The 27,853-nt window shown below is 36.6% G+C and overlaps 1 protein-coding gene across 1 annotated transcript; it reads left to right on the top strand.

Annotated features, from left to right (window-relative positions):
• The first annotated feature begins 1,683 nt into the window (after positions 1 to 1,683).
• Positions 1,684 to 25,196, top strand: LOC113058727 (leucine-rich repeat and fibronectin type III domain-containing protein 1-like protein). Its single transcript, XM_026226898.1, has 4 exons — positions 1,684 to 2,553; positions 9,277 to 9,390; positions 10,416 to 10,734; positions 24,652 to 25,196. Exons 1-2 carry the CDS (start codon positions 1,842 to 1,844, stop codon positions 9,342 to 9,344), a joined length of 780 nt encoding a protein of 259 aa, XP_026082683.1. The 5' UTR covers positions 1,684 to 1,841; the 3' UTR covers positions 9,345 to 9,390; positions 10,416 to 10,734; positions 24,652 to 25,196.
• The last annotated feature ends 2,657 nt before the right edge of the window (positions 25,197 to 27,853 follow it).

Below are 27,853 nucleotides of genomic sequence, written 5' to 3' on the forward strand. Positions count from 1 at the left end.
AGGTATTCTGTCGATGACCAGAAAGGTAATAAAAACATAATCAAAGGAGTCCATGTGACATCAGAGGATCAGCTAGAATTTGTTAAAGCATTGAAAATACATTTTAGTCCAAAAATAACAAAAATTATGACTTTATTCAGCATTGTATTCGCTTCCGAGTCTGTTGTAAATCCGCGTTCACCACTCCGCAGTGACGCTGCTGACGTAAATCACTGCTTTAAGCAAGGTGTGTTTTAAAACTTAAACTTAGAGTCACTTAGGGATAAACTGAGATCGATACTGTTTTTCTTTATTTCCAGACCAGTAATGTTGAGAATTCAACAGAATTGAAAATGACAACAACTTCACTGCAAAAATGGAGATAGGCTTTGATTTATGTGGCGCCAGAGAGAAAAGGGTTATCAGTTGTTCGCTAAATTATGGGTCTGGTAATTTGAACATTTGTATTGTGCCACAGCTGCACAAAGTCCTCTTTTGTATTATCTTTGTGTTTCTTTATTAGCTGCTCTTTTTTTTTCTGAAAGGGTCTTTGATGGCCTGCAATACCTGTCTAATAACACAAGACTTCACTGGTGGCCCTAATATCATACAGAAAGGAAAGGCCCTTGACGGCATGCAAATGAAGCAACTGTGTGTGTAGTGTGTTTGAGAAATACATTAAGGTGCAGAGGGATTTGAAACATGTCATCTTTAGTGAAAAAACAAAAACTAAAAACTAAAGTGCTGTTTCTTGTTGATTGAACAGAAGGCAAGACGCAAATGAGAACACTTCAAGTATGACTTTAAAATCAATAACCAAACGTTGCAGCTGTCTCCTTTGTTGTATCGTAACATGAAGTTTATATTTTTCAGTTTATTTCTTTTTAACGAAATCTAACATAGGCTTTGAAGTCATGGTTCAAGTAAACATGAAGAATTATATTTTTTTTTATTCACCTTTATGTCCTTCCAAACTGAAACACTCCTATATTTATTTCTTTATTTATTAATTATTATTATTATTATTATTATTATATATGTTTTTTTTTTTTTTATCAAACATAAACTGATAAATGCTACACAACACCAAACAATGAAAGACTATAGTGACCTTGGTCTGTCAATCTCCAAAAAAGACACTACAACTTGTCTTTTTCTCTCATAAAGCTATCGCAATTCTTGGAATATAGTGTATTTGGACCATTTTATGATGCTTTTTTGGCTTGTTTGGAGCTTTTATGGCAGGAACGGTGTAACATTTACTCTTGTGTTCCAGAGGGAAAAAATAAAAATAAAAATAACAGCCTTGAAGAATAAAGAAAAAAAAAATATAATAAAAATAAAGTAACAGCATAGAAGAAAAGGAAGACCTATAACCTATAAACACTTACATAACTTATATGTAATTTTTACATTATTTTGAAATATATATATAAAACATGACACAAATAATTTGTTTTATAGTATTTTAGAATATACAACTATTTAAAAAAAAAAAATGTTATAAAAATGTTATTCTACTGTAAAAATACAAATTGCATTACTGTACTGTTTAAATGTTAACACTCCACCCATAGACTTAATCACACCTTATTAATATTATACAGTTCAAGTAGAAATCAATAATGTATTGTGTATTGATTTTGACATTGGTTATGTTGATGGGGCCTTATAATAAAGAGTACAGTTTTGCTTGGCCTTTTTTTCATGATGGGAAATAGCTCTCTAATGACTACAGATTACACTGTAGTATGTTATATATTAAATTCATTAATCATAATGAAGATGATGTGCATTATATTCATATTTATGATCAAATTAAATACATTTCTCTACAGTGATCATGTGGCCATAGATAATACATGCACATGCTCTCTGAGTGTAATCTTAATTATATTCATGTATTACCTGGGGAATACATGATAACATTCAACTCTGCCTGCCTGTCTTGCAGAATGATTCCCTCCACGAGTTATGACTTCCTGGTGCGAGACCTCGTATCCGGGCGTGAGTACGACCTGTGCGTTCTGGCCGTCTATGATGATGGCGTGACCTCGCTGACCACCACACGGCAGGTGGGCTGTGTCACATTTGTCACAGAGACAGAGTACAGCCAGTGCCAGTCACTCCGCAGCCATTTCCTGGGCGGAACCATGATCATCATCATCGGAGGAATCATCGTGGCCTCCGTCCTTGTTTTCATCATCATCCTCATGATCCGGTATAAAGTCTACAGCCATCAAGGGACAGATTCCGGAAAGGGAACACAAATGACAAATTTATGCTCACAAAGAAATGGAGGGCAAGCGGCAGGGCAGGTCCCGCACTCCAGCTCCAAAATCGTGGAAGGCCAAGAGGCTATAGGAGCGGGTTTAGGAGGGGCCGCCGCTAGTTTAAAAGACTCCACCGCCATGGTTCTGGTCACAGACTCTGAGACAACTGTGCAGATATCAGAGATGATCTCAGAGGACATAGTCTACCCCACACAAAAGAACCAACCCAGGACTTATATTGAGCTCAAGAGACAGCATTCTCTTTCCTCTAAAGAGGGTACGAGCACAGACACATCAAGAGGTATGTACACTGATTATTACTATCATTATTATTATTATTATTATTATTTCATTTGAAATAGGTTAAAAAATGTATTGGAATATGGTTTTTACATTTATATTTAGTCATTTAGCAGATAGTTTTATCCGAAGTGACTTACAAATGAGGACAATGGAAACAATCAAAATCAACAAAAAGAGCATAGAATGATATTTCAGTTTTTCCATTTCAAAATGTAACCTTTAATTTTATTGTTACTATAATTTATTTTAAATTGTTTGTGGAGTTTCTGAGTACAAATTGTTTCTACAACATTGTTAAAGGAATAGTTTACCCCAAAATAAAAATTTGCTGACAATTTACTCACTCTAGGCCATAAAGGATGTAGATGAGATTGTATCCTCATCAGAATAGATTTGGAGAAATGTAGCATTACATCACTTGCTCACCAATGGATCCTGTGCAGTGAATAGATGCCATCAGAATTAGAGTCCAAACAGCTAATTAATAATCCACAAGTTAATTTACAATAACACGTAAGAACCAATAAAAAAAAAAAAAAAAAATATTACAAGCATAGATCTTAATGATGGATGCTGTGTGGATCCAAAAGACAAGACAAAAAAATTGCCAATACATATTTTCTATATTTGATACAATCATATCAGCATGATGTAGTTCAGCACATCATACCAGCTTCTAAAATTCAAATCTGTATTCTCTGGCTGGCGCTGAGCCTGACACATGCATTATAACCAATCACACAAGATGCTGTTAAGCTTATGAATGCAATGATCAATCAGGGGTATTCAGATGAGTCATCACTAAAATGGCGGTGTTGTTTTTCACTCACCTACTGTTTAAATAACTATTTATGGCGTATTATCTCGTTAGATACAAAAAAACTACAGATATGTGTATAAATCTGTAAGTAAGATATTCATTTCACAGTGTAAACAACTTCAATGATTTTAATGGGAGTTTTCAAGAGTGCTTGAACTCTAAACTGTGAAAATGTTCTTTGCTCTCTGTACAATGAAAGTGTTATGATAAGTAGTTTTTATTCATATTTTGTTCATGTTAAATTCACATTAAATATAAAGTCAGTCTTATTAAAAATATGTTATGGCAAGTACTTTGACCAACACCCACTATCAACTAGCATAATCTATAAAGGTGAGAATCATGATATTTTGTGATATAGTTAATGCATTTGGGAATGTTTCGAAAAAAAAAAAAAAAAAAAAAAACGGTTCTATTTTGGCTGCTGTGTATCACAGGATGCCACCCCCCAACCTCCCCCACGCCCACTTGTGCCCTCTCAAAAATAATGAATGCATGATGTCCCTGGTTGCACTCATCAGGCTGCACTACCTCCAGTTTGTGTTGCAGGCAACCATCTCCCCTGTACACTTCAGCACACTAAAAGAGCGAGTTCTAAAGGAGCAAAGATGCCATTCCATCCCTGCGTTTCTGGATGCGGACGTTACCTGGCCCCAGGTGACGGTCACGATCGCTGCCTCTCATGTCTGGGCATTAAGCATACTAAGGTAGCTTTCGTGGAAGAGTCAAGCTCCGATTGCTGGAGAATTACCGTCTCTGAACTGTGGACCAAGCTCCATTTCCTGCAAAGGGGTGGGGTACCTATGCCTCTGCCTATATCTAGGGTTCCCTCTGGCGGCAGCCAGTGTGGTGCTACTTCTGGCACTGACTGGACTGGTCTTATGGTGATGGTGAGGAATTCCCCTCCGAGGAACCAACCACCAAGGGCTCCTCCTTCCGCCGGCACTTTACGGCCAGTGGGGCTACCGAGAAAACAGGCTGGACCCTCCTGTGGGAACCACTTGTATCTTTCAGTGCTCCCCCCGATGATCAGATGACGATTGCTGCTTCGGAGGGTGAGCCAGACCTTTTTGGAGAGGATGACCCAGCAGCACTGGAGCCATCTGGATGATTGTTTTTCTTTCTGGAGGTGCATGATGAGCTCACTGGGTTGTGGATGGCACCAAATGTCAGAAACTCTCCCAGTATATGAAAGTCCCTATAGTGGAGTGGTCTGTTGCAATGCAATTGTGCCAAATAACGCAGCCACCTGACGAGGCAAGAACTTCGCCCAGCAGTTCTCTGCTGCACAGAAGTAGACTTAGGCCATAAAACACATGCTGCCTCCACTCAGCCACCTGCAGCAGCACATGATGACCATGCTTCGGACTGGCAATGAGATGACCGGACCGGGTCCCTGCATTCTCCATCACTGTCCCACCGCAGGTTCTTCGGTGGTTCCATTGGTGCCACTTGTACAGTTTCTGGGAGCCTGGCTAGCACTTCCCAGTCTGTCTTGTTGGCTCCATCAGACCATCAGACTTGACTATGCAATCCAGTTTGCCCTGTGCCCTCCCAAGTTCAGGGGCGTCCACTTTACTTCAGTGAAGGCAGCAGATGCAGAGTTCGCACTGGCAAAGGATGCAATAGAGCGGTCCCTCCAACCGATATGAGGACAGGGTTTTACAGACCTTACTTCCTTGTTCCCAAGAAAGGTGGTGGGTTGAGACCAATCTTGGATCTACGCATTTTGAACCAGGCCCTTCACAAGCTTCCGTTCATGATGACCACACAGAAGAGCATCTTTAGGTGTATGCATCCCCAAAATTGGAGCAAACGACCTGAAGGAGGTGTAATTCCATGTGTCGATCCTTCCATGCCACAGGCCATTCCAGAGCTTTGCATTCGAAGGACAGGAATATCAGTACAAGGTCCTGGTCTTCAGGTTGTCCCTGTCGCCACATGTCTTCATGAAAGTTGTGGAGGCAGCCCTTTTTTCCCTGAGAGCACAGGGCATTCGCATTCTCAACTAGATGACTGGCTCATACTTGCTCAGTCTCAGGATTGCACAGTTGTGTGAACACAGGGACTTTGTGCTCTTGATCCTAAGCCATTTGGGCCTTCAGGTCAACTGGGAAAAGAGTAATCTCTCCCTAATGCTGAAAATCTCTTTTCTCTGAATAGAATTGTACTCGGTCGAACAGACAGCATGGCTTACACAGGAACATGCTCAGTTGGGGTTTAACTGCTTATAATGCACATACTAGTCCACACGGACAAAACTGTAAGTGTTGTGTATATCCCCCATCGCATGTCGCAACTCGTCCGTCAACAACTCCTCTGGAGTCAGAAACATTGTGCCATTCAAATACCTGGTATGCACAACCGGGCAGCCGATGAGCTGTCATGATCTGCGCTCCCGGGAGAATGGCGAGTCCATCTCCAGGCAGTCCAGCTGATTTGGAGTCATTTCAGATCTGCTCAGGTAGACTTGTTTGCCTCTCCAGAAACCTCTCCCTGCCAGTTGTTTTACTTCCTGGCCACGGGAACACTCAGCATGGACTCACTGACACACAGCTGGCCGCAGGGCCTTTGCAAATTTGTGTTTCCCCAAGGGAGCATTCTTGCACTCACACTGGACGAGGACGAAGAGCAGGTCCTGCTTGTGGTGCCTCACTGACCCACTCGGACTTGGTTCCCGAAAATAAAGATCTTTGTGACAGCCCTTCCTTGGCAGATTCTTCTGAGGAAAGATCCGCGTCCAGAGCTCTAGAAACTTCATGTCTGGTCCCCGGATGGGATGCGGAAATTGTAGGTGGCCTATCTCAAGAGGTAGTTGACACCATCACTTCGGCAAGAGCACCGTTTACAGGACACACTTTAAATGAAACCTGTTTGTCGAGTGGTGTTCTTCTCACCAAGCAGACTCTCATAAATGTCCGATCAGAGTTGTGCTGTCCTTTCTGCAGCAGGGGTTGGAGCGAAGGCTGTCTCCCTCCACCCTTAAAGTCTACGTGGCTGCAATTGCTGCCAAGCTTGACTCTGTGGAAGGGAAGTCGATGGGGAAGCTTGATCTGATCATCAGGTACCTTAGGTGGGCGAGAAGGCTATATCCTCCACAGCCCCCTTTATACCTTCCTAGCACTTTTCTGTAGTGCTCAGATCATTGAGCCTTGTCAGACAGTCGAGCTAACATTTCTGTTAATAAAAATTCTGCTCCTGTGTGCATTGGCCTCCATCAAGAGGATAGGGGACCTGTACACATTTTCGGTCAATGATTCATGCCTAGGGTTTGGCCCATCTGATCCCCAGGTAATCCTGAGGCCCATGCCTGGCTATGTGCCCATGGTTCCCACTACTCACTTCAGGGATTAAGTGATGAGCCTGAAAGCACTGCCCACAGAGGAGGCAGACCCAGTTTTAGATTTGCTTTGTCCCGACTGGGCATTGAGATGCTACGTAGACAGGACACAAAGCTTCTGTACCTCAGACCAGCTCTCTGTCTGTCATGGAGGCCAGCAGAAAGGGATTGTCATCTCTAAGAAGAGGATGGCCCAATGGATAGTTGCTCATTCAGGTTGCAAGCTCACTCTACTAGAAGTGTTGCATCCTCCTCAGCAGCCAGACATTCCTGTCCCAAGTGGTACATGTACATTTTTCATGTGTTATCCACAGGACACTGGAAGGGGCAGTACCTGTGGTCCTTTGGTAGGGATCCCAATTTGTCAGTCATCCAACATGGATGAATGAACAACGGAAAGGGAACATCTCAGTTATGTATCCCAATGCTTCGTTCCCTCCTTCAGTGAACGAAGACATCACGTCCCATTGCCAGAGCTTCTGTATCACTGCTGAGAGGCCGGGTCACTGGATCGGCTCCTTAATGAAAATTTGAATATGCAATGCTCCTGCTGCCTACTTATACTCACGCTGTGATCAGCAGCAGTTGGATGCAATAATTGCATGCCAATGTGGATTGGCTCGTTTAGTTTACACTCGATGTGGATTGGTCTCTCTAAGCAAGATCCCAATTTGTCGGTCATCCGACATGATGTCTCTATTCCCTCCTTCAGGGAACGAGGGTTACAATACATAACCAAGAAATTGTTCTCTCACATCAAAATCCACCAACATATTAGTTTAGAACAGTTTTGGACTGTCTTTTGGACTGTCACTTGTAAATGGAGCTTGATCTGTGCATATTTCTCTACTGAATCAGATGAGACAACTTTTTCACTGGAGAAATAAATATTTTGGAGTATGGACTTGTATTATAGCTGATAGCAACAGTTTGAAAAAAAAATGTCTTGTTGGATTAGTTTCTTATAAACACAGCTTTTAGATTCACAAGATGTTCATTGATGTACTGGAGTCATAGGTGAACTATAACTAGAAATTATGTAATATCTTTTGTAAAATACAGCTAAAAGATAAAAATAAAATGTTAAGCAAGTACAATAAATAATGTGTCATTAAAATCAAAGGCAAATCACTTTTAGGATTTAAAATGCTTAAGGTTGCTTGCATGCAATTGCACATTCAGATAACCTTTTGACAGTAGGCATTTAACAATGCCTGGGCAGTTTACAACTGCTCCGAGCACATCTATATAGACTATTGTAATTGCCAGAAATTGAGCTATTCACCTTATTCAATAGGCCATTTCCAGGTATTCCTTAAAGAGTTTTCCTTTGTTGAATTTGGATTTATGGGTCCAATCAGGTAATTGCAGTTTCTAGATGAATGCTCATGGAATTCAAGGGGGCCTCATCCTTAAATCATTAAATAGAAGTCCATTCAGTCAAGAGCTGGTGATGCAGAAAAGTGAACTTCCATGGTTCTCCTGATCCCGTCAGTCACCCCAGTACTAAAGGCAGTGAATTAAAAGTAATAATTAGCCAAGTAAGTTAGCACAGAATGAAATAGCATTGTCTGAAGGAGCATGATGACTCAGACAGACACCTTTTTTTTTAGGAATAGTACCTGAAATCGTGTTTTTTTTTTTTTTTTTTTTTTTTTAGCAAATGGTTGGTGAAAAGAGACTTAATCTTCATAAAATTTTCACTGGCAACTTCAGTATATGATACTAAAAATAAATGTAAATAAGACTGATCATGTTCCATTAAATATATATGAGGTTTGAAGGATAAAATATGTTGGGACCAAAATGTTGGTTTTATATCTATAACGTAACACACTTTCCATATTTTAATACATTTTTCATTATAATAACTTGGGTTCTAAAAAAGGAGAGAGAGAGAGAGAGAGAGAGAGAGAGAGAGAGAGAGAGAGAGAGAGAGATTTTGTTAATAATATTATATATAGCTGCAGTTTTCGGTAATCAAAATAAGTTCTTTAAAATGTATATGCGATAATACTTCCCACCAACACGCTGTCAATAAACAATATGTCGTCATAAGAAATGGCTTTATATTATACATCAGAGGAATCTCTGTATGGAAAAGTAGGATATATATATATATATATATATATATATATATATATATATATATATATATATATATATATATAGCAAAAGGCTTCTTACCATCACCGAATGTGTTTTCCTTTGCCACTGCATAAGAAGTCAGGATTACACAGCCCTCTGGAATACTTCATCGTGATTGGTCAATTGCAGCATTGTGGAGGGAAATTCTGTTCTGCTGTATAATGACCATCATGCAGTATATTTGACTTTTGACCTTGCAAGCTGTGCATGATCAGCTGATTATACATTATCTCTTACTTATCTGTTTTGTGACACATTATACTCTTGTTTCCTAGCAGTTTAAATCAGTTACTGTAGCCGTTCTGCTGCCACAGACAGGCTGATGTCCTTCACCTCTGCCAGCACACTGTCCCCTGTGCTGTCACTAACACGGTCCTGCCCATCCCTCACTGCCATTTTTCTTTGTTCCCTAGACACAGCAAGCCCGCAGGTCAGCGACGAGAAGAGGGTTCAACGAGATTGGAGTGACTTTAAAATTTGATGACTCCTTCCGCTGTCCCACAAGAGACAGCTATCAGCCCTAAAGAGTAATGCCATCTTTTTATTCTTCTGAATTCCTCTATGTGGAATTTTAGATAGTTTATTTTGATAAGTTATAATTTTAAAACTTGTAATCAACCTAATTTATTTGTTCAATTGTTATCAAATATTTCCATGTGCTTTAGTATGTTGGTCAAGTCACACTTGTACTCTTCGTGGAGAAAGAAAAGAAAAAAGAAAAAGAAAAGACCTCATTTAGAAACCAATGTGAAGCACATTTTTATCAAAATAACTAAAAGCTGTTTCATACTCAAATACTCTGCACATCTTGTTTGGATTCATGACTTTGATTTTCTTGCTGTTTGGCCCAAATTCCGTGACGCGGCCACGGATATTTCTCCAACGCAAGTCAATGACACTGACCTCTCGTGGTCCACACAAGGTCCACAATGTGTAAAGAAAATATTTTTTCTAAGAAAAGAGTTGCTGGTCCCCATTGACTTCTATAGTAATTTTCAGTGGGGTCCATAAACTGTTTAGTTGCCAGTATTTATATATATATATATATATATATATATATATATATATATATATATATATATATATATATATATATATATATATATATATATATATATATATATATATTATGTTTGGCAAAAGAGAAAAAACAGAAGTTTGAAACAACTTTATGGTGAGTAAATTATATATATATATCTGATAATATTAATATCTGCAAGTATGCATTACTTTAACAGCTTTTTTAAAGCATGTCTTTACTTAAAACAAAATAATATTTATATGAAAAAAAGAAAGCAGCCTGAGATGAAAGAGTAAGACTGAGATGTTGTCCAACACAAAACAAATTATTTGTATTTATTTATTTATTTATTTATTTATTTATTTATTACTACACTGTTACTGATGTAGTATGGGCGGTCCTGTCTGGTGCATATAACATCTGTTTCATCTCAGCTGTAGTGTGACAGATGCACTTGATCTCTATTCAGGTTTGTATTTGAGTTTTTTTGTTTATCATTACCCTCCCTCTCTTGTTTTCAACCCGTCCCAGAGCTGGCCAAGTCATCCGAATATGGGGAAGAATATGGAAAGATTTAACTGAACCCCTACTGAACTTTCTCCCCTGAGCATTCACTCCTCACACTGCATTCCAAGGACTATCCAGTCGTTTCCTACCGGCACAAATTAGAGGACACAATCCACTACTGCAACAAATGGAAACGGAGCACAATAATTGTTCTCCATCGCAGGCTTTTGGAACGTATTGCCTTTTACATCCACACAGCCGGGACTGTCTGTGTTTGCTGCCGAATACAGTATGCATTGTTTGCTGGACGGTCTGGGTTGAAGAACAACACCTCGCTTAAGGAGTGAGTATACAAATGCTCTTTTATATAGAGAACGCTCACTCTTGATGCTAATGCAAATAGAAACATTAAAATAAGTTATATATATATATATATATATATATATATATATATATATATATATATATATATATATATATATATATATATATATATATATTTTTTTTTTTTTTTTTTTTTTTTTTTTTTTTCTTAAACTTGAATGGGTATATCATTTTATAAATATTTTATCAAGATGCAATAAATCAAAATGCAGTCAGTTTTATTTTAATTATTGTTACATCCTCTGTGTGTGTGTGTGTGTGTGTATGCGCGTGCGTGTGTATACACCTACAGTATAGATCAATTAATTTCTAACTGTTTGAAAGTACAGTATTTTTGAAAATATTGAATCATTTAATATAACGAATAAATATGAATATATTGCACTTTAAAACATTAAAATGGAAGAAAAAATACTAAAAATACTAAAATAATTCATTGCGCATTATTCTGTAATGACAATTAATCACACTCAACATAAAAATGTGACCACAAACATATTTTTACATTGAATCTACACATTAATAAATAACATATTTTAAATACATTTAATTACTTTTTTACTAAGTACTATAAAATAAGGCAAATATTTTTAATTATTTATTATTATTATTATTATTATTATTATTATTGTTGTTGTTGTTGTTGTTAGTGTTTAATTTATTTTTAATCAATTTCTTTTGGACAATTTTTTTGTTGTTTTTTAATTACATTATATCATAATATATTTTATGATTTATAATTATATATAAATATATATGTATTCAGTTTTGTTGTTCACTTTGGTGACCAGAAACATTCTCAAACATTTATTTTATGAACAGTCAACAATGCATCAGATATTCCAAAATAAACCGGTTTGCTCTCTCATATGAGATGAGAATCAATGATTAGTGAGCACTTGGCTCTTCTGTTGACATCGCTGTGTCTGTCCTGAGGTTATCAGCTAATGTTTTGCAGCTCAGCTTCATGTATTAGACACTGTACTCACGATCACTCATGTGGAAATATAATTAACTTGGCTGTGTTACAAAATTAGTACCTTTACTAAGTATCACCTCAAACTGCAAACAAATGCCAACATAAGGTCGTAGTAAATGACAAGTATTTAAGTTTCCCTTGTTGGAGGCTAGACGTCAAGACGTCGAGTTTATAATGGATACATGCACAGTTTGCACTACAAGGTGAGTATATAGCATAGTTGTTGCACAGTGAACTGTATTCAAGCTCAGAAATGGCGACAGTCCTGATATATATATATATATATATATATATATATATATATATATATATATATATATATATATATTTTTTTTTGTCAGTGGTTTTAACTGTTGCAAAAATTTCTCTCTCAATGCCTTGTGACATCAGAAAAGAGGGCTGACAGAGCATGTCAAAGAAATGAACAGGATGTTGCACGCAAACCAGTGCACTAGGGAATGTAATGCACTTAGACATCGTATAGTACATGTAGCATGGACATGAAGATACATAAGTCCCCAAAGGTACATTCGTGACTTTATTTGTTGTCAGAGAATAAACAGCACTCAAAAACTTAAGCAGTCAAATAAGTTGCAACTCGCTTGATGAAATATTGATCTAGTTTGTGTGTGACCAGGGTGTCTGTGACCCCAAAAAGGTTTTTGATACTGACGTCATGCGCAGTCAGTGGGAGTCAGTTTAAAAGGAGCTGGCAAGGAAAAATTGACACGCCAGTGATTGGTGCTTCACATGGCTATTGATCCCAAAATCAAAGCTTCTGCTTTACATGACTTTGAGAAATGAGAGCAGTTAAAAGTTTGACAGGGCAAAGTGAAATGCAAAGCTAAGATGGATTGAGTGGTTTGTTCTCCTGTTTCAAAGCTTGAAGCTGTGAAAAAAATCCAGCTGTCAGGTGTCATCCTGAGATTTGCTTCTGTGATACAAAGCAAATGTAAGCTGACCATAGGAAAACATATAGATCGTATAGATCATCAGGCCGCTTTCAGCAGTAGCTGAAAAAAAAAAAAAAAAAAAAAAAAAAACATAAATCAATCAATCAATCAGGATTTTAACAAAAATATTTAAGAGACAATTTTTTTTTTTTTTTTTAAATGGACTCATTTTCCACCTCCCCTAGAGTTAAATAGTTGAGTTTTGCCTTTTTTGAATCCTTTCAGCTGAACTTCGGGTATGGCTGTACCTCTTTTAGCTTAGCATAGATCACTGAATCTGATTAAACCGTTAGCATCTCACTCAAAAATTACCAAATAGTTTATATATTTTTCGTATTTAAAACTCAAGGAATAAGAATCAAGGAACTTTGCTGCCGAACCATGGGTGCAGCATGCACAGTGATATTACACAGCACCTAAAAACAGTCCCCAGCAACTCTTCTATTGCTGCAACTAAACAAACTAGCTGGAGATTTTTTTTAGCCGCTGCATAATATCATTGTGCCTGCTGTACCCATGGTACGCCAAGAAATTTCTTTGATTATTACCCCGGAACAAGAGTATAGTTCCTAGCAATATCGGCCTAGAAAAAAGCAACTTTTAATTTTCCATTGGCCGTATTACACAATGTTACTACAGAAGAGTCAATTTTTAAATAGGATTTTTTTTCTAGAAACTCTCTGGTCATTTTTGAGCAAAATTCGAATGGTTATAAAATATATTGTATTTATATTAAAACAGAAAACCGTTTTAATTTTAAATAACAATAATAATAATTAAAAAAATAATAATAATTTTAAATTCTTTGCTGTATTTCTGGTCAAATATATACAGCCTTGTTGAACATAAGATATTTCTTATATAAAAAAAAAAAAAAATTGGTTTCTCGGTGCGGAGCGTGGCTCACAACCAGGTTCTACTCTGGTTCCTTTCTTCCCAGAGGTTGGCCATGGATGGCCACTTTTACAACCAGAAGCCACTCATCTCCTTCTGTCCTCACTACCCTCGATGGCGGGGTGGCTAGGGAGTGAGTCGGCATTCCCCATGTGGAGAGGGGGTTTGCGGTGCACCTGTGCAAAATGCAGTCACTTGGAGGAATTGTCTGTGTCTCCCGTACAAAGCCTGTAAACTGTCGGCAGCTCTCGCAGCCAAAGCTTGTAGTGTTACGACCCAAGCCGCCTTCAGCCTGTATGTCATGGCTGTCCTGCAATTTGCCAAGGCTTTGACAAATGCACAAGGGTAGTAGCGACCCAAGGTTGATGCAGCTGCTACACATTGAGACTGACTTCGCCGTCTGGGCAATGAAAGTCATGTTGCAGTCCCTCAGGAAGGCGATGTCCACTCTGGTGGTCCAGGAGCGCCATCTCTGGCTCAGCCTGGTTGAGAGAAGAGACGTTGACAAAGTGTGCTTTTTTGATGTTTCCATCTCCCAGAATGGACTGTACGGCAACATTGCAAACAGCAGACTGAGGCCATACAGCATATCTTGCTCTGACATGATCCTCCAGATGATATCTCCAAGCATAGGTTGGTCCATTGGATGGTGGGTGCCATTGCCTTGGTGTAACAATCCCAAGCGGTTGAAAGCCCACTCCACTCTGAATGTTGCATCCACCTTGGTGCTGGCGCATGGTGCCTCCCTGGTGGACATTTGTCGAGCTGTGGGCTGGGTGACATCTAACACCCGGTTTCTTTCTGTGTTTTGAGTAACAGGTAATTGGCGGGAAGAACTGGCTCATGTCTCGCTTGCTGCATCATTCTTCCTCACAAAGGGATGCAAGCGCCTTTCTTCTCCCTGTAGAGTTCCCTGGTTGGCAAAACCGGGTTGAACATCCTCCAGCACCCCTTGCAGTCAGACTTGGCGGAGGCAAGGTTTCCCTCTCTTTAAACCTGTGTCCTCCCTCGACAGACCTGCTCTGTCAGTCTTTTCTGGCAGTTTCCCCACCCGTACTCTAATGTAGAACCTGCAATATACTCACCATTTGGCCCCCTTCGGTACCAAGGTCAGTGAATTTGCACTTGGGCTTTGGAAAGGTTACAACCTTAGCGTAGCTTTGTCTTGACATGCTACAGCTTTTCAACATTTGCAGCACCACAGGGTTGTGATGGTGTTTAGGTTGTGGAGTTTTCCATAGACCTCTAATATCATCATGACATAACTCATAGTGACCAACAGATGGGGAACATCTCAGTTATATGCTTTTATTTAAGATTTTATATGCTATTTGTGCTGCAGCAGTATGTCTTACATACTCATATCAATAATCTACAACAACAGACATAACCAAGAGCAGCAGCAATTCAGCAGCATAACAGATCTAGTCTGCACAGACCAAATACAATAACATTGCCATATCCATTACCATGCTAAAATCTTCAGAGAGTCGTCTCGATTGAATTAAACCATATATGGAAAGTGTGGGACATATAAAGTGTTTTATTTTTTTATTTTTATGTTATATAGTTGTGTACATTAATAAATGCAAGGAAATTACCATTTTAGTAACAATATAGAATTAAAATATACATATTTTTATAGCCGCTAATCCCACTCCTACCCAGTGGTAAGTAACGAAGTAAAAATACTTTACTACTTTACTTAAGTATTTTTTTTGGGGATCTGTCCTTTACTTGAGTATGTTTTATTTGCATCTACTTTCATTCTTACTCCACTACTTTATTAAAGATAAAGTTTACTTTTTACTCCGATACATTTCCCCATGCCCGCTTCAAGTATTTATTACAATGATTTTACAAACCAATGAAAAATTTGGTTTTCTTTTGAAAAAAAGAATGCGTGACTTCCCGAGTTCTTTGCCAACATACGCTCACGCAGCAGTTCGAGGTGGAAGGTGACCGCTAAAATAGGTGATAGTGCAGCTCTTGCTGCCCGCAATGATCCCGAGATTCCCGAAAGGGATCACACATGGCCATATCTCAAGGCCATTCACTGAAGTCAAGGGAGATTCTTATTGGCTGAAATGTCTTCTTTGCCTGCCACGGGTGAATTAAATTTCAGTAGGGCTGTGCAAAAAATCGAATGCGATTTTCAAGCTCAACTCATAAGTAAAGATGCTCCTGTAATTAGAAGTATATCCCCAGCACGTGCGTTCAGATCAGGGTTGCCAGGTTTTCACAACAAATCCTGACCAGTTGCTTCTCAAAACTAGTCCAAAACTAGCACAAACGCATTTCCAGGATAAAAAATTGCTTCCCGAGGTTAAAATATACGTTTATTGGGAGGGTTGCCTTGGTAAAATTCACATTTTAGGCGCTAAATATCAAGTTATTGGGATTGGGTTTTCTTCGATCAGCGGACATGAAAAACAACCACGGACTTGCCAACACTGGTTCAGGTGGAGCGGCAGTTACTACACAGAGCCGTAGTCCACCAACAACTAACACAAAATCGCTTTCAAAATGTGAGAAAGAAATCGTTTTTTGCGTAGATTGTCAGTGAATTACGGCTCTGTGTAGTATATGCCAACCAGTGTTGCCAAGTCTGTGGTTGTTTTTCATGTCCACAGGTCGAAGGGACAATACCAATAACGTGATATTTAGCCCCTAACATAGGAATGACAGAATTTTCATTTAAAGAGGTTGTTTTTCCTCATTGATATTCTGAAACAGTCTTGCCTTGTATCTTGCACATCTTCTGTTTGATGCAGCTATGATGTTCTGGAACATGTCTATTGAAAGTTCAATCCCTATACTGCGATAAGGTTCTTCATTGTCTCTTTTGATTGTAAATCAAACAAATTCTTAAGTATCTAATCTCATAATTTGTTCAATTAAAACACTGCATATCACTCCCAAAACAATTGATCTGCTTAATTATTGATATTTACTGTTCATTTGAATATTTCCTTATTACTTCCGGTACTTAAGTATATTTTAAATCTGATACTTTTGTACTTTTACTCAAGTCATTTTTTATTTAGATACATCAGTATATCTTCTGAGTACTTTTACCACCCCTGCTCCTACCTATATATATATACACTGTAAAACAGAATGATAAGTGCAATCGCAATAATTTATTGTTTGGAAAAATGTCAACAACATACCAAAAGTACAACCCGGAGAAGTTCCAGAGAAGTTGGGACGTTTTTTAAAAATGCAATTAAATATACAGTATGTGATTTGTTCATTCTCTTTAACCTTTATTTAATTGACACAATCACAAAGAAAATAGTTACAAAGTTTTCAATGACCAACTTAAATGCATTTTGTTAGCCATGATGGCTGAAACACACACCAAAAATGTTGGGACAAAGGCACGTTTAACAATGTGTCATGCCAACTTTCCTTTAAATTACAATGTTTCATTGTTTGTGAATTAAGGATACTAATTATTAAAGTTTTGTAAGCACATTTTTTTCTTCAGTCTCTCTTGAAACAAAGTGCTTCAGATGCTCAGCATTCTGTGGATGATTCTGATTCTCTTTTTCATGCCTGGTCATACATTTTCAATAGGAGTCAGATCTGGACTGCAGGCAGACACATCTGTCTCTATGAAAACACGCTATTGTAACACATCCAGAATGATAGCTGCCGTTGTCTTGATCTAATAACCATGGACTTCCCATGAAAGACATCATCTTAATGGCAGTATATTTATCTGTATAACTCCAATATATGCCTCCATGTCAGTGGTACCTTCACACAAATGCAAGTCACCCATGCCGTTTGCAATGATGCACTCATATTCCATGACAGATGTTTGCTTTTGCATTTTGTCACAGATGAAAATCTGGATGGTTTCCTTTGGTCTTTGGTACTAAGAACTCAGAATCAATTTTTCCCAAAAACAAGTTGTGGACTAATCTGAGTAAAGTACACCTTTGCACTGTCTTTTTGAGTACCTGAGATGAGCTCTGGCCCAGAGAACCCAGAGGCATCACTGCATAGAACTAATGTATAGCTTTCTCCTGGAGTAGCAGAGTTTCAAGTTGCATTTATTGATGCAGCAGCAGCAGACTGTTAAGTGGCAGCAGTTTTCTCAAGTACTCCTGAGCCCGTGTGGCTATATTTAACACTGCAGCATGAGGGCTCAATGGTCAAGCACATTCAACTGAGGTTTCCTGCCTTTCCCTACATGTACTGTGATTTCTCTGGATACCCTGAATCTTTTCACAATGTTATGTGTGGTAGTTGGTGAAATAACTAAATTCTTTGCAATTTTCAATTGGTTTGACACTTCTCTCATTAAATTTTTCACAAAGTGATGGGCCATGATCCAGCTTTGCTTGCAAAGACTGAAAGATGGCTGAGCTCCTTTTATACCCAAACATGATACCTTGACTCATTATCATTTCACCTGCTTAATGTGTACTGTTTCAAAACAGTTTAAATTGAATATTCTATTACACTTTTAGTTTGCCTCTGTCCCAACTTTTTTGGAATGTGTTGGAGCCATACAAATCTAAATTTGTTCATATTTACCAAATACATTTACATTGGTCAATGAAAACTTTGGAAATCTTGCCTTTGTACTTTTGTCAATTAAATAAAAGTTAAAGAGAGTGAACAAATCACAGATTCTTGATTTTATTGCACTTTTACAAAAGGTCTCAACTTCTCTGGAATTGGAGTTGTAATCCAAATGATGAAGTGTTGCAGTCGCAGTCCCCTCTTGCGGAATCCAATACATTTGTGTGTGGTGCAAAGCAGAATTTAAGTTGTTAATCACTGAAAATATCATGCAGATTATTACTTATCCACTCCACAAAGTTCTCATTCAAACACACCGCACAAGAAACGTTGCATGTCACAAAGCAGGTGAAAGCCAATGAACATTCAATTTTACTGCATAAAGATTCTTGAACCTGCAATTTTTGAATTTGTAGCAAGCACATCAATGCAGGAGTTGCTGCTTATGGTCTTCGCTCAGGATGGAGATGAAGATCGCAAAATACAGGCTTGAGTTTTGGTCTATCCTCATAATTGTATGGATTTTGAAAATTTGGATTACAGCGCACAAATATATATATATTTAATATAAATAATATTTATTCGCGTGTTTTTCTGTATTATATTTTATGGTTCTGTTGTCAGTCACTAGTCATGTTACATGCTGTGCCGAGGCTTTGGAACATGTGTCAAGAAATCTCTGCAGCTTTTGAGTGAAGCACATATCGAGGCTTGTATCACTTTAGAGCAATGATGTAACTGATGATGTTCCAAAGCCTTGCTTGGCCAGACTGGTTCAAGAAGCGGTTCAGATCTTGTAAATTCACAGTCCTGATAAAATAAACCAATTTTTATTTTTATTTTTAACAATATTGGCCCTCCTGCCTATCATGAGCAAATACTTGATTTAAACACATTTGATAGCCCCATTAATTTCAAGCTGATACGTTTACTTCATATTATGTTATACAATCATTATGACATACACATTATATTCATATATATAGATTTAGTCTATGTGGATTTTTCTTTTCATTCTCCGTTATTTCTATTATTATTGCCTTTTTTCTTGTGCAAAACATTGTAATCAGATCACATCAGGTCATCTGTAATGTATCTGCTTGTTTTATACTCTTTGGCCACCAAGTGGTATTGTGAGCAAATGAGGCCTCAACAAATGAATTCTTTGTGAGCCACTTGGATGAAAAGCTTCAATGCTTCATAAGGCTTCATCTCGCCATCACTATCAGTCACAACATGTTGGGGGAAACAGCTTGTGTGCCCCATAGAAAACAAAGTAAATATTACACGATAAAGTAATGATTAAACCATTGCAGAAATGTTATTAATTTTAAGGATTTAAAGTGTAGATGTCATGGTATGCATGCATGAGGCACAGAGAAATGTAAACAGTCTTTAATCCAAGGAACACAGGGGAAATCCACACAATGTGAGCTGGAGCAAATACATGTACACAACGAGTAGACCCGACAAAGGAGAAGTGCACAGTCAAGAACTTAGAAACACAGGAGCAGAGAATGACTAATTAACTAAACGAGAACAGGAACATGACCAAATAAGAGAACACGTAACAGAAACAGGCAAAACACAACAAAACATGTCCATGATCCTGTCTTGTTTAACATGGTAGTCTTTGAAACGAGTTGGCAGCAGAAGTCACACAGAACAGAATGAAGTGTTATCATTTCAGTAAACTTTATTTAATAATGCAATTGAAAACATTATGCTATTGGTATGATAACTGAATACGATATACAACATGAAATGTTAATGCCGCAATTTCAATATTCATAAGGATTCATTTGTAAGTCTGTAAACTTGTTCACATGTAAATAATTCATGTTTTAGGTATTCTCAAAACCTCAGATTTGTTTGTTAAAATGCTGTAAATTCATCCGTATGATTAGATGCTCTAAAATGTGAGTATTGTACATTTTAGTGTCTATGTATGTTTTGTTTAACCACATTTTACTTAAAATATATACAAATTCTCATGACTTTTCATTGATACATCATATACTTGACAATGCAATTTAATATCACTGAGACCGTTTTTATTTGCTAAAATGTCACTTTTGGAAAATGGAAAAGGCACTTGTTTCATTATATCTCATTTATTGGTTCCATTTAATTCTTCATCCAGACATTTTGAAAGAGTAAAGTGACAGTGAAGAATTTCACTCTGTTTTCAGTAGAGCAAAGATGACTTTTTGGCTCTATTAAACGATGACTGAGCTTTCCAACATTGTTGGAACTTTGACATTCTTCTCTCAGTGGTACACCAAAGTTGTTATTATTTTAAAAATACTCCAAGTGATCTGCAATTACACAGTATTTTAGTTGTTGGCACCCCTTCGCCTCACTTAGCATTGCGTTTTGACTTGTCAAGCCTCATTTCTTCGCCAATTAAAAAATCATTACATGACTAATCACTTCTCCATGCTGATGACACAGCGATGAGCTCACTGAATACATTTAGCCACCTCAGACGCTCGTGCAGGTTGTTCGTTTTGATTGCTTATTTGCCATTTAATCACAGGAATGCATTAACAGGAATGGTTTAAAATGTTGATACTTAATGATTAATTATATAAGGATGATAAATGCACTAAACTCAGATTTGTTTAGACCATTTAGCTCAAGACGCAGACCTTGAAATGTCCTTTACCAGTTTTGGATTGGAACTGGAAAATTTGTGCATCCGATTTCTTACAAAAAAAAAAAAAAAACAATACCTGGCAGACACTGATAACTTGAAAAGTATACTTTATAGACAACAACATATTTTTTTCTGCTTCATTAATGAGTTGTTCTTGATTGTTGTTGTTATCTGTGAGTGTTGTGTTGAAAGAGTCGATGCTATCTAGCCGGTGCCATCTCACCCAGAGGCAATGTTTGTTTGATACCTTAATTCTTTGTTCCACCTTCCACCTCTTTGAGATAAGTACTCTCTAATTAGTAATTACCACAATATTGTTAATCACATAGTACATCTGCGCTCTTCGAAATGAATGGTTCAGGCTGGTTTTGTTGCTAATGTTTTGTTTCTTGGAAACCCGTTAGGTGCACTTTCAGGCAAATTGAATTTGGGAATGAAACACCCCACAAATTAACCCTTTCCTTGAGATGAAATGCTTCCCTAACAGGGTCAGATAAAATGTGAATTTGTTTACTGCTTAGATTAACCAGATGGATTTCAGTGGTCGCCCACATTGACTTCTCCAAATGTGTCTTGTTTTCTTCGGGGGTGTTCACACTGGATCTTTTTTTTTTTTTTTTTTTTTTTTTTAGGAAGATGATATAATGTTTAGACACTAATATATATATATATACATATGCTGGTAATATAATTAGAATATCCTCAAAAAGTTTATTTATTTCACTAATTCCATTTAAAAAGTTAAACTTGTATATTATATTAATTCATTACACACATACTGATATATTTTATAGATCTTTATTTTATCATTTAAAAATTACAAAAAAAAAAAAGATTATGTAGTGCACAATGAATACATTCATACATAGTGGAAGCCGTGGCCTAATGGTTAGAGAGACGGACTTTGAATCGAAGGGCTGTGAGTTCGAGTCTCGGGCCGACAGGAAGTGTAGGTGGGGAAAGTGCATGTACAGTGCTCTCTCCAACTTCAATACCACGACTTGCGTGTCCTTGAGCAATGCACTGAACCCCGAACGCTGCAGCATAAATGGCTGCCCACTGTTTCGGGTGTGTGTTCACAGTGTGTGTGTGTTCATGGGGTGTGTGTTTGTGCACTTTGGATGGGTTAAAAGCAGAGCATGAATTCTGAGAATGGGTCACCATACTTGGCTGTATGTCACGTCACTTTCTCTTTCACATGTTTTACCATGCACAATTACATTAAATATGTCAACACTATAAAGTGATTCCAGTTTCTTTGTTTTGAAAAGTTTGTTGCTGTCATTCCAGTGCATCATTTGCATGACATACTGCTGTTTTACAGTATTAAAAGGACTTCTTTCATTTATGCATGGCTGCCATTCATCATTTGCCCCTGGGTTTGCACAAAATCCATTGAAAGTCTCCTTTATGTGATATCTAATGGTCATGCAGGATTTTATTGCATAATCTATAGTGCTGACGAGAAACAAGGTGTGGTGATATAACTCATAATGAAACCATAATGGCAAGCAAACAAAGTAATAAGATTCTCTCAGTGCTGAAAGCTGTCCTCGGTTTCTGATACCGAAGATTGGATGTGTTTACGCTTAAGATTTCATCTAGAACTTTAGTGTGGTACTTCAATGCAATTTATGCATGAAATAGTCTTGCAAAAGTCTTCTCAATTGGCTGATTAAAATGTATTGCACTGCTAATAGAAAAAATCTGATTATTTTCTATAGATTAATTTAGTTTTTATGTATTTTTTTACATATTTAACATAAGTCAAATTACAAACAAATTATATATATATAATATATAATATATATATAATTGTGAATTATTATAATTAAAATTTAAATGTTATTTATTCATGTAAAGCAAATAATAAATAAACTCCACTCTTCTCGATATATTTATCTATTTTATATATATTTTTAATTGTTTATTATAGTAGAAATTACTATTATTATTATTATTATTATTATTATTTTTTTTTTTTTTTTTTTTTTTTATTAAATTTAATTAACATTTTATTTATTTATTTATTTATGTATTTATTTATTTATTCATTCATTTATTTTATTAAATAGGAGAAGCTTCAGGGCAAATGAAAATGATATTAACAAATCCTGACTTCATTTTCATAATTATACACAGATTTCAGGGTGAATGTTAGCATAGCGGAGAGATCAGGATTTTATGACACAGTGGGATTGTAGTTTGAAGTATATTTATCTTTAATTGAAATAGTCCTCTCTCTGGAACAATAGGCATATATTTTATTTTTGTAATAATGCACATATATCTTAAGGAGTCTATGTAAATAGTCACATTTAAAATTGAAAATGTTATTATTTTTTTCACCTAACAAGATTAAACACTGGAACGGCTCGTCTGTTCATGCATACAAGAGGAGAAAACGGCTAAGATTAAAACAAGCAGGATCAGAAACTTCATTTAAAATGCAAATGCCCGGAGCTGTTGATCTTAGCTGTGTTTGGATGATCCTGGTTGTGTGTTCAGTCTACTGTCACGTCTACGCCGTCATCTAGAGCCGCGAGGCTCCAGACAAATCCATCTCGGAGCCCACATGCGGTGTGAAACATCCAGTATCTGTCTCAGCGCTTGGCTGGAACATATGGCCGCTCTAGAGGCCAAATCCATGGCCATGTTTTTTCTTTTGTCAGGTCTGAGCTAAACATAATTCAGCTGTAACATATTTACATCAATATTGATGGATGTTCATTTAGTTTTTGATTCGAGACTGATTTGTGGTGTTTGAAACAGATCATAGATGGAGGTCTTCGTCCAGGTATCGAAGGTGGTCTCTGAAAACGCATTGTCTAATGGCAGCAGAATAGGTACGAGGTCGAGTCACTGGCAGACATGTCGTCTAGTCCCGGCTGCTTTCATGGTCTCTCAAGCTTTCCAGAGCTTGGCGGCACCATTTGCTGCTCCTGCCAACAAATTAACATTTATATCAGCTGTTCTCCCATTCAAAGGGTCCAGACGCCCAAAGAGGAGAACACCATCATAGATTTGAGAGGATGCCAGCACGGCTGTTCATTGCATTTGTTCCTTTATTCATGTAAGATCAATGTAATGTTAGATGTCACAATCAACACTTATGAAAGCCAATTTCACCCATTCCCTCTGGTCTATGAAAACTACTAGCTGTAAAGGAATGTGCCAGGTTAGTGTAAGGTAAACTCAATCCAAAGCATTTGTGGCATAATGTTGACCACTGCATAATCCATAATGTAGTTGTGGAATAATTGTTAAAATACAAGAAAAGTCATGTGTGTGTGTATATATATATATATATATATATATATATATATATATATATATATATATATATATATATATATATATATATATATATATATATATATATATATATATATATATATATATATATATACACACACACAATTTTACAAAAGCACAACCAAACTATCGGTTCAAAAATTTGGGGTCAGTAAAAGTTTCTTCTTCTTCTTCTTCTTCTTCTTCTTCTTCTTCTTCTTCTTCTTCTTCTTCTTCTTCTTCTTCTTCTTCTTCTTCTTCTTCTTCTTCTTTTCAGCTAAATTGAAAATAAGTATTTGACATTAAAGCACATATGTTATACAAGATTTTCAAATAAATGTACATTTTATTTTCAAATTCGCTCTAGTAGTCAGTATACCACAAACACTGTCATTAAAGCTTAAATTGTATTGTACTGGATCATTCTTCTATATTATATGCTAGCTGACCTGCGAGCAGTTCTTCTGTGACTAGGAAGGGCCTGCAATCTTTTCTTATCTATTCAGAAGCATCACACATTCTGCAAAAGAGTCTGATTTTCTCTCTTGTTTTCTCTAGATACTCATCATCCTCCAGCCATTCAGTCAGGCAAACTGCACCAGTGAGAGGAAACTCAGATGGGACAAAGTAAACAGTATGTCTGTGCTTTCTGCACTTTCATCAATCTGTGATTATGCATCTCCTCTGACTATACATTGTCAGTCTTGACCCTCTCGTCCAGTGAGAACTCAAACCTAAAGGACCCAAAGCAACAAACAGACGGCAAAAGCAGCAGCAGCAACAGTCCTGATTGGGAGCACAAGTATACTGTACCTGTTATTTTGAGTTGTTTGGTCACTTTTTATTTTGCCATGTTCTTTTGTAACTGTACATAAATGAATTTAAGATCTTATAGTTTTGTACATGTAATTTTTATGGTGTGGGATTTTTTTAATAAAATAAAAGACTGGCTAAATTATAATGTGCTTGGTTTTAGCATATATATAATCATAAAGTTAGCTAATATTAATTATTTTAGGCAGAAGCTCATTAAAGCAATTATTACAAGTGTGATCGTAATGATTACAGTATAGATAGATGTTGGCAGCTGTGCATGTTGATTCAAGCTGATGTCATCTGGGGTCCTTGCAGGGGTCAGCATCATCTCTTCAAAGGTGTTGGGTCATCTGAATTCTTTCAGCTGGAGCTGGAGCTGGAGCTGTAAGGAAGAAAGGCAGTGGGAAATATTTAACTTAGCTGCTGTTTATAATGTTTCATGTAACAAAAAAATAAAAATAAATAAATAAATACAAATACAAAAATAAATCAATGAATAAATAAAAATAAATAAATAATGTATGTGACTTTCTGGTCAAACTGGGGACATGGGTATGAGATTCATTATGTGAATCCTTATTAGATATTAACACACAGATATATGATTAATATATAACATTATATATTTCATAATATGATATATAATAATATATTATATGGTGAATTAAAAAAAAAAAAAAAAAAAAAAAAAAAAATATATATATATATATATATATATATATATATATATATATATATATATATATATATATATATATATATATATATATATATATATATATATATATATATATTACTTTTACTAATTTATCAAATTACTTTTGATATTTACATATCTACATATTTTATTTTTATTATATATTTTAAAAATAGATATGGTATTTTTGTACTATATTTCAATATTCAATACAAATAAAACATTTGTAAATATTTGTTCCGATTTAAATATATGCATTTATTTTGTGTTTATTAGCTATTATGTCATACAATATATCATACAATAAAAATAAAATATGAAAATCTAAATTTATTTTGTTGATGTCTAAGTATATTCATATAAGATTCTAGTCTTCATATCATTACATGTGTGTGTGTGTGTGTGTGTGTGTGTGTGTGCGTGTCTGTATTATTAAAATAATTGTATTAAATTAAAATATTGTAAAATAAAAAATAAACCTCTGTACATATATAATGTAAATATATAATGAATATATCAAATTATGTTTTATATTATAGTACATAGTATATATTTACATGCATCTAGATATAAATTTTTTATGCATTTTATATATTAATATATTAATATACAAATATAACATTAAAATATATATTCTTTTTTATATACTTTAACATCTGAATACACAGTTGCTTTTGAATTATTGTCAAAGGAGAAATGAAAACGTGTGCAGGTGGAAGTGTCGAGCTTGCCCTACTTCTAAGGTTCTTCCATTGGGTTTCAAAAATATTAGTCACTATTAGTCACTTTCTCCTAAACACAGCATTTTTTTCACTCTGCACCTGCGGTGATGTCATAAGGTGGGCCCCTCCCACAGGACTGTTTCCTTTCCCAAGTGTCTTTTTTTTTTAATACATCTAATGGGAAATATGAGAAAAGTGAAATTTCATCTTGTTACAGTAAAGGCTGTCTAGGTTGTACATATTCTGGAATCCACGGCAGCTTTCGACGGTTAAAAAGCAAATATTGGCCAAGTCCTGACAATTTGTTTCATTCAGCGTCACGTTTCGGGACGTGGAAATGTCGCCACAATAACAGACTCTCGGACATATTTTAAATATTCTAGCAAAATTGTAATATTTCACATACTTTTGAAACTCCAGCGTTAAGTTGATCCTGATAAGCGCTCATCGTCACAGTTGTAAACATTATGGCTTTCTTCTTTCGTGAGTGTTTTTGGCACCGCGGTATCTTTGTTTCCAGGCAGAACATTAAAGAACGCGACACACAAATCTCCCGGAAATCCTGTAGAATTCAACCAATCTGATGACGACTTTGACACTCCTAGTGTGTTTCCACTTTTTTGTCCCATATGCATCAGACGTTTAGCCAACGGTCCGTGGGCGTGACGTCTGAGGCTGAGACTAGGTTGTACAAAATCTTTTGTATCCTTTAACGCCCGCCATCAACAAGAATGCTGCATTCATTACAGATCCAGTTTCCCTTAACTCAGACATAGACATTTTAGTTTTACAAGTCGATTCTTTCTTCTGACAAAACATGCACCTTAGAGTTCAGACCCATCTTTTTTTAGTCTAGCTGGTCAATGGTCAACCTTATGCACCCCTGTCTCCATGCCTCTGGAAATCTCCCTCCGTTTGGATTTCTCTGCAAAGAATCTAGAGACATGTAATGTCACAACCTACTCAAAGGTGTTTCTGCAAAGCATCCTCACACTCCTACACCGCACAGTCACTCAGGGGAAACCTCACTTTGTCAAACCATATGGCCAATTTCCAGGGCAATGTTTCCAGCCCCGGTCACAGATTAAACTCCACAGCCAATGAATGTAAAAATCTGTATTAGTCAACAACTGCATCTAATCCGTGTCCAGGAGACATTGCACTGAGGAATTATTCTTTGTTCCTTACAGAAAATGGCCATGATAAACTATTTGTTTATTTCATAGCGGTCAAGTCAATGGCTCAGTTCCAAAACCTACTGAGCCGCCTAGTTGTCTGCCAGTAGATAGGCTGCTGTGTCAGGCAATTACCACTCTTCTTCAATAAGTATCCTAGCCTGGCACACTAGCATATATATATCTTATTATCTATGCCATAAATGGGAAGAATAGTTAGTGTTGATGAGATATTCAATTATATTTTTTTATTTAAATTTTTATTTCACATCATTGAAAGAAACACTAGTTTATCTCATTTGCAGGATACAGGCCTTACAATTTTAGTGAACGAAGAAATCATAGTGATA

The sequence above is a fragment of the Carassius auratus genome, chromosome 40 (assembly GCF_003368295.1).
Source record: "Carassius auratus strain Wakin chromosome 40, ASM336829v1, whole genome shotgun sequence".
NCBI classification, from domain to species: Eukaryota; Metazoa; Chordata; class Actinopteri; order Cypriniformes; family Cyprinidae; genus Carassius; species Carassius auratus.

What these genes read in the sequence shown, in the direction of transcription:
- LOC113058727 (XM_026226898.1), top strand. Translation starts at nt 1,842, where the DNA reads ATGCACATGCTCTCTGAGTGTAATCTTAATTATATTCATGTATTACCT. An exon ending in GAGCACAGACACATCAAGAG is followed by an intron (nt 2,554 to 9,276) that starts GTATGTACACTG and finishes TTTGTTCCCTAG; the next exon opens with ACACAGCAAGCCCGCAGGTC.